General features: G+C 48.7%; 2 protein-coding genes across 3 annotated transcripts; one reads left to right on the top strand and one right to left on the bottom strand.

Annotated features, from left to right (window-relative positions):
- Positions 1–1,547: 1,547 nt before the first annotated feature.
- LOC100486393 (hemagglutinin/amebocyte aggregation factor) lies at positions 1,548–4,274 on the top strand. Its single transcript, XM_002941605.5, has 5 exons — positions 1,548–1,911; positions 2,128–2,218; positions 2,358–2,546; positions 2,656–2,808; positions 4,097–4,274. Exons 1-5 carry the CDS (start codon positions 1,854–1,856, stop codon positions 4,170–4,172), a joined length of 567 nt encoding a protein of 188 aa, XP_002941651.1. The 5' UTR covers positions 1,548–1,853; the 3' UTR covers positions 4,173–4,274.
- A 591-nt stretch (positions 4,275–4,865) lies between these two features.
- Positions 4,866–8,135, bottom strand: ndufb2 (NADH:ubiquinone oxidoreductase subunit B2). Of its 2 annotated transcripts, none has more exons than XM_012958504.3 (4): positions 7,961–8,135; positions 6,452–6,596; positions 5,997–6,109; positions 4,866–4,924 (listed from the first exon to the last, which is right to left on the bottom strand). In XM_012958504.3, the coding sequence occupies exons 1-3, from the start codon at positions 8,047–8,049 to the stop codon at positions 6,035–6,037; spliced, it is 309 nt and encodes a 102-aa protein (XP_012813958.1). In that variant the 5' UTR covers positions 8,050–8,135; the 3' UTR covers positions 4,866–4,924; positions 5,997–6,034.
- Positions 8,136–8,268: the final 133 nt, after the last annotated feature.

Below are 8,268 nucleotides of genomic sequence, written 5' to 3'. Positions count from 1 at the left end.
ACAGATATACCCCCCATCTTTCCCCCAGCACCCCCCCCCACTGTCACAGTGTAACCCCCATATCATATATGCACATAATGTAACTGTATAATATATAGGCACAGATATACCCCCCATCTTTCCCCCAGCCCCCCCCCCCCACTGTCACAGTGTAACCCCCATATCATATATGCACATAATGTAACTGTATAATATATAGGCACAGATATACCCCCCATCTTCCCCCCAGCCCCCCCCCACTGTCACAGTGTAACCCCCATATCATATATGCACATAATGTAACTGTATAATATATAGGCACAGATATACCCCCCATCTTTCCCCCAGCACCCCCCCCACTGTCACAGTGTAACCCCCATATCATATATGCACATAATGTAACTGTATAATATATAGGCACAGATATACCCCCCATCTTTCCCAGGACATTGGTCAATAAGAGGAAATGTTCCAGTTGAATATTGAGTGGATAAAGTAAAGATTAAGGTGAGTGGAAACCTGAGGAAAGTGATTGCGCAAATGATACAGTTCCCGTGAGTGGAGCAGATACTAAGGGTTTACTCATGGAGTTTCCCAAGGCACTTACAGGGGAATGTACATAAGTTCTGTTTGACCTCGTCTGGATCAACATTGCCGAGTGCTTTGCTGGAAAGGCTGAACCTGTTGGGAAACCACTTTATTCCCCACAAGAAGGTTCTGTGGGCGGCCGCTCCCCAATATTGATTCATGGGACATTAAACAAATATTCTGCAGCTGAAAAAATCCCTCTTGAGTCCTTTATGGGAATTATAATAGTTTCCCCCAGATGAACCCACTAATAAATCCAATGCTATTTATATATAACAACTGTACAGGGGAATCCTTATGTGCCATAGTTTTATGGTATCTCTCTGTACAGGCTATGAGCAAACTTAGGGGGCTGTTCCTGCTGAATTGTGCTTAGTACAGGGGAATCCCTATGTGCCATAGTTTTATGGTATCTCTCTGTACAGGCTATGGGCAAACTTAGGGGGCTGTTCCTGCTGAATTGTGCTTAGTACAGGGGAATCCCTATGTGCCATAGTTTTATGGTATCTCTCTGTACAGGCTATGGGCAAACTTAGGGGGCTGTTCCTGCTGAATTGGGCTTAGTACAGGGGAATCCCTATGTGCCATAGTTTTATGGTATCTCTCTGTAAAGGCTATGAGCAAACTTAGGGGGCTGTTCCTGCTGAATTGTGCTTAGTACAGGGGAATCCCTATGTGCCATAGTTTTTTGGTATCTCTCTGTACAGGCTATGGGCAAACTTAGGGGGCTGTTCCTGCTGAATTGTGCTTAGTACAGGGGAATCCCTATGTGCCATAGTTTTATGGTATCTCTCTGTACAGGCTATGGGCAAACTTAGGGGGCTGTTCCTGCTGAATTGTGCTTAGTACAGGGGAATCCCTATGTGCCATAGTTTTATGGTATCTCTCTGTACAGGCTATGAGCAAACTTAGGGGGCTGTTCCTGCTGAATTGTGCTTAGTACAGGGGAATCCCTATGTGCCATAGTTTTATGGTATCTCTCTGTACAGGCTATGGGCAAATTTAGGGGGCTGTTCCTGCTGAATTGTGCAAAAGACATGGATAGGGAGCTATAAAAGTGGCCAATGGGCATTGACAGTTCCCAGCCACTTGGTATATGGCATTATTATATTTGGCTGCCGTTCATACTGGGGTGGGTATGTATAAGTGGGGGCTGTTCCTGCCCACTCAGAATGTGGGAGTGGTTACCTGCTCTCTTTGGTACAATATCCAGCAGCCGATTGGTATATAAGGAGGGAGGCCAGGAAGCCTATATCATCATCTCCGGGATCTGATTGCTCACAGCCATGAAGGGGACTCTGATTGTCTTACTGGGATTGGCCGGAGTGTGGGCCGCTCCTGACGGTAACGTAGGCTTTGTAACTCCCAGTCACCCTGTCCGGGGGGGTTTGTAGTACAGCCGCCCGTTACCCCACTGCTGCTCTAACCTAGGAATCCCTGGTATTTGTATATTAAATCTCCAATCACTGTAATCATTTATTATTTTACTTCCCCTTTAATGAAACTGTAAGAGTGATAATATTATGGGATAGTGTATAACGGCTGCTCTTGTTGTTACAGGAGGGAAACCGGGAAACAAATGGATCAACGATTATGACAAACCCCTGTCTTTCCAGTGTCCCAAGCAGCAGAGCATCAGCTTTATCATCAGGTAGGAGCTGCCATACTGGTTCCCTAACCCCTACCTTCATTTTGGTACATTCTGTCCATTCCTATTGGTAGGGAGGGGGGGGGCAGTGCATACCTGGGTGCTATTGGACTAACCCTGCTGTTATTGCCCCTACTCCCAGTAAGCACAGCAACAGAAGAGAGGACCGAGTGTGGAGCTTTGCCTGTCAGAACTCCCTGTACCTGCCTCTCTCCTGTAACTGGACCAACTACGTCAACGACTTCGACCAAGAGCTCAACTTCACTTGCCCAACGGGCTCGGTTCTGAGCGGAATGGAGAGTTACCATGATAACAAGAAGGAGGACAGAAGGTAAGGACTAACCCAGTCAGAACCACCGGGTCATGGCTGCACTGCTGGCCCCGACTACATGTACAAAGTAGCACTTGATTCCCACAATGCCTTGCGCTTTCTGCCACAGGTGGAAGTTCCGGTGCTGCCAGGGGGAGGTAGCCGTGGCCCAGAACTGCACCTGGAGTGATTACGTCAATGATTTCGATGGATGTCTGACATGGGAGGCCCCCCCTAATCACCATCTGGTGGGGGCATTCAGTTACAACGACAATAAGAGAGAGTAAGTATCGCTGTGTTCAAGTATCTTACATTAACTCTTGTCCTAAATAAGGTGGGGTATCCTCAAATTTACTCTCTGTGCCCTATATGGCCAGGGGCCCAAGGGGGTTAATAGGAAGTTGCCCCTCCCTTTGCTGCTATAACTGCCCCTACGCTTCTGGGAAGGTCCCCACTAGATGTTGCTGGGAGTTGCTCCCATTCAGCCACAGGGGCATTAGTGAGGTTGGGCAGTGATGTTGGGGATCAGGCTCACAGTCAGGGTTCCATCCCACAGGGGTTCAGTTGGGTTGGGGGTTAGGCTCACAGTCGGGGTTCCATCCCACACGGGTTCAGTTGGGTTGGGGGTTAGGCTCACAGTCGGGGTTCCATCCCACAGGGGTTCAGTTGGGTTGGGGGTTAGGCTCACAGTCAGGGTTCCATCCCACAGGGGTTCAGTTGGGTTGGGGGTCAGGCTCACAGTCGGGGTTCCATCCCACACGGGTTCAGTTGGGTTGGGGGTCAGGCTCACAGTCGGGGTTCCATCCCACACGGGTTCAGTTGGGTTGGGGGTTAGGCTCACAGTCGGGGTTCCATCCCACACGGGTTCAGTTGGGTTGGGGGTCAGGCTCACAGTCGGGGTTCCATCCCACAGGGGTTCAGTTGGGTTGGGGATCAGGCTCACAGTTGGGGTTCCATCCCACAGGGGTTCAGTTGGGTTGGGGGTCAGGCTCACAGTCGGGGTTCCATCCCACAGGGGTTCAGTTGGGTTGGGGGTCAGGCTCACAGTCGGGGTTCCATCCCACACGGGTTCAGTTGGGTTGGGGGTCAGGCTCACAGTCGGGGTTCCATCCCACAGGGGTTCAGTTGGGTTGGGGTTCAGGCTCACAGTCGGGGTTCCATCCCACACGGGTTCAGTTGGGTTGGGGGTCAGGCTCACAGTCGGGGTTCCATCCCACAGGGGTTCAGTTGGGTTGGGGGTCAGGCTCACAGTCGGGGTTCCATCCCACAGGGGTTCAGTTGGGTTGGGGGTCAGGCTCACAGTCGGGGTTCCATCCCACACGGGTTCAGTTGGGTTGGGGTTCAGGCTCACAGTCGGGGTTCCATCCCACAGGGGTTCAGTTGGGTTGGGGTTCAGGCTCACAGTCGGGGTTCCATCCCACACGGGTTCAGTTGGGTTGGGGGTCAGGCTCACAGTCGGGGTTCCATCCCACACGGGTTCAGTTGGGTTGGGGGTCAGGGCTCATCAGATTCTCACTGGAGGGTCCCAGAGTGAATATCACCGTTAATGGCATTTTCTTCTCCTACTTTAGGGACCGGCGCTGGAAATATTACTCCTGTGAAAGAACCGACGCCAAGGAGAACATGAAGCAATTATTCAGTTGCTGACTGACCCCCAAGTTTGCTCCTTGGCTCAATGGGGGGGCCCCCCAATCCCTGCTATAAAGTAACCCTTCAGTCTTCTAATAAAAGCATGACTATAAGCATAAAGTTTTGGGCTACTGTATCCTGAATGTGTGTGGGGGGGGGTTCTTTCATTCACAAGGGGTCTAGATGCCTATATAGTAGCTGCTGTTGGTATTATGGGTGCCCCTTACCACCTTAGACTGGCACTGGAGCACAGTACCCCAATTAATTCCTGCCTAGCCCCCCATTACAGACCAGCATACACCTCTTCAACTCAGTACCCTCCCTGCTTTGTGCAATAAACTGCCCCTTATCTGTACTGGCAATGTACCCACCCAGTGTAGGCCATGTTGCTATGCCCCCTACAGACCTGCCCTTGCCAGGGTAGACGAAAAACAAATACCCCCCATATACCTTGAAGGAAGCCTATTTAGTTAATATATAAGAATGGGGTTTCCTACATAGAGCAAGAAAGCTGTTGCTGAACTACAAATACCAGAAGGGGGCACACTCAGCACAGAAGGTTCTGCCCCCTGCAGAAAGGTGCAGTTTGGTACAATCCATATAGTAGGACAGGAGACTTTGTAGCGAATGAAATGATCTGTACTACAAAAGAGTACTGTTTCTTTAAGAGAATACCTGCCCCCTCTATAACAAAAGACTGACACAGGGAAATTGGTTTCTTATATTTATTTACAGCAGTACAACAGGCCCATGATGCATTGCACCCAAACCTGCAACAGAAAAAAAAAAAGGTCAAGCTGAATCGACCAATGTGTGAGGAAAATATTAGTATAAACATATAATAATGTAAATAAATATGTTTTGAGTTAATGGAGCTTCCCCAGCAGAATCCTGCATTGTAATCCATTTTTCCCATGGGGCTAGCCATATTCTTCATTTCCCAGGGTGCCACAGCCATGTGACCTGTGCTCTGATAAACTTCACTCACACTTTACTGCTGCACTGCAAGTTGGAGTGATACCCCCCCCCCCTCACCCCCAGCAGCCGATCAGCAGAACAATGGGAAGGGAGCAAGATAGCAGCTCCCAGTAGGTATCAGAATAGCACTCAATAGTAAGAAATCCAAGTCCGGCTTGGGACTCCTCCAGTTACATGGACCTAGGTGCAAAAACGGGAGGGAGCTAGCCCGCCAAATAATATGGCCACCCACACCTGGAGCACCGTCATGGCACAGGTGGGCTAGCATCAGTGGGGGCTGCGGATTGGATCGCATTGGCTTGTTATGTGGTCCCCAAGATGACGGTGTCTATACCCTAGGGCCAAAGGAACTAATAAGCCCGATATTGCCCACCCATAGGTGAATGGCCACCTTAAGGTGCAATTTCATGGGATAGGTGCCCTTTAAAAGGTTGTTCACCTTATAATTAAGTTTTAGTATGATGTAGAGAGTGCTATTCTGAGACACTTTGCAATTGGTCTTCATTTATTATTATTTACGGTTTTTGAATTATTTAGCTTTTTCTTCAGCAGCTCTACAGTTTGCCATCTTAGCAGCTATCTGGTTGCTAGGGTCCAATTTAACCTAGCAACCAGGCAGTGGTTTGAAAAAGAGACAGGAATATGAATAGCAGGGGACATAAATAGAAACATAAGTAATAACATTGTGGCCTCACAGAGCAGTAGTACTGCCCCTGCCGGGGTCACTGACCCCTATCTGAAAGCAGGAAGAGGAAGGCAAACAATTTAAAAACTAATACAAATAAAAAATGAAGACCAATTGAAACGCTGCTAAGAACAGGCCATTCTATAACATACTAAACATTTGTCAGAAGGTGAACCTACCCCTTTACCAGTCGGCAGGAAGCTACTTACAGAAACATCTATTCCTCTCCTCCTCCAGAAAGTCCCAGCTCTTCATCTGTCCATTCAGAGGGGTCGGGATATGGGAAGTGGCCCTAAAGCGACAGAAACATGCAACTATTAGGGTACAGTGGAACCTCGTATTCATCCAATCACTGCAGTTGTTGTGCATTGACATAGTCATTTCCCCTTTACAATATAAATAGCTCCGCCCCTGCTTAAAGCTTTGAATAACCCCACCCCCACGGAACACTTCTATCATCTACGGAATCATCAGGTGCTGCTTCCTGCTGCTCCACATTTACAGCAGAGGAGGTTCTATTACCCCCCCCCCCATGGTGCATCTGGGGTATTCTTTGTCCAGGCTCACAGATACCCATTATACTCATAGGCATCTTGTGTACATCACACAACAGGCAATATGTCGCTCCACTCACCAGCACTGCATCCGTGTCGTGCCACAAGTGCCAAAGGATCCAGAACCACATAAACCCGCTCAGAATCTCTGCCTGCCGGACCTGGTGCTTGGTGAGTTCTGGAAACTGGCGGTAGCGCGGCTCTATATGAACTCCGCCTCCAGCACTGCAACGCAAGATAGAGAGAGTTAGTACAGAGAGATACCATACAACTATGGCACATAGGGATTCCCCTGTACTAAGCACAATTCAGCAGGAACAGCCCCCTAAGTTTGCTCATAGCCTGTACAGAGAGATACCATACAACTATGGCACATAGGGATTCCCCTGTACTAAGCACAATTCAGCAGGAACAGCCCCCTAAGTTTGCTCATAGCCTGTACAGAGAGATACCATAAAACCATGGCACATGGGGATTCCCCTGTACTAAGCACAATTCAGCAGGAACAGCCCCCTAAGTTTGCTCATAGCCTGTACAGAGAGATACCATAAAACTATGGCACATGGGGATTCCCCTGTACTAAGCACAATTCAGCAGGAACAGCCCCCTAAGTTTGCTCATAGCCTGTACAGAGAGATACCATAAAACTATGGCACATAGGGATCCCCCTGTACTAAGCACAATTCAGCAGGAACAGCCCCCTAAATTTGCTCATAGCCTGTACAGAGAGATACCATAAAACTATGGCACATAGGGATCCCCCTGTACTAAGCACAATTCAGCAGGAACAGCCCCCTAAGTTTGCTCATAGCCTGTACAGAGAGATACCATAAAACTATGGCACATAGGGATTCCCCTGTACTAAGCACAATTCAGCAGGAACAGCCCCCTAAGTTTGCTCATAGCCTGTACAGAGAGATACCATAAAACTATGGCACATAGGGATTCCCCTGTACTAAGCACAATTCAGCAGGAACAGCCCCCTAAGTTTGCTCATAGCCTGTACAGAGAGATACCATAAAACTATGGCACATAGGGATTCCCCTGTACTAAGCACAATTCAGCAGGAACAGCCCCCTAAGTTTGCTCATAGCCTGTACAGAGAGATACCATAAAACTATGGCACATAGGGATTCCCCTGTACTAAGCACAATTCAGCAGGAACAGCCCCCTAAGTTTGCTCATAGCCTGTACAGAGAGATACCATAAAACTATGGCACATAGGGATTCCCCTGTACTAAGCACAATTCAGCAGGAACAGCCCCCTAAGTTTGCCCATAGCCTGTACAGAGAGATACCATAAAACTATGGCACATAGGGATTCCCCTGTACTAAGCACAATTCAGCAGGAACAGCCCCCTAAGTTTGCCCATAGCCTGTACAGAGAGATACCATAAAACTATGGCACATAGGGATTCCCCTGTACTGAGCACAATTCAGCAGGGGAAATTGCATTACTATATGCTTTCTCACTATAACCTCCTCAGTTTAATTCTATAGAAGGCACCCCTGACAGGCCAAGAGCCTGTTTCCCTACACATATATAAAATAGCCTAGAACTACGACAATTCCCGATGCTTTGCACTCACTTGCGGACCCCAGGCTTGTTCCGTACAACCCCGGCTATCAGTCGGCCCCCGGTCTTTAAAGTTGCCCCGATCCGCACCAAGGAAGACATGGTTCAACCAATCTCCGGCGCAAAGTCACCTTCCTACGGGAGAGCACGGATAGAGGTGATTGGCTCCTGAACAAGAACTAATGATCTGATTGGCTGACATGAGCGATGGAAGCGAACCTACGATTGGATAATGAAGCAGTGGGCGAGCTGTCATTGGCTGAGATAGCTATGTTAACGCGAGATTTCGGCTGCGGTGGGAAAGTCCATTCATTTAGTGGG

Source organism: Xenopus tropicalis, chromosome 3 (assembly GCF_000004195.4).
Source record: "Xenopus tropicalis strain Nigerian chromosome 3, UCB_Xtro_10.0, whole genome shotgun sequence".
NCBI lineage: Eukaryota > Metazoa > Chordata > Amphibia > Anura > Pipidae > Xenopus > Xenopus tropicalis.
Note: the sequence above shows the minus strand (reverse complement) of the source record. Positions and strands in the feature narration are given on the sequence as shown.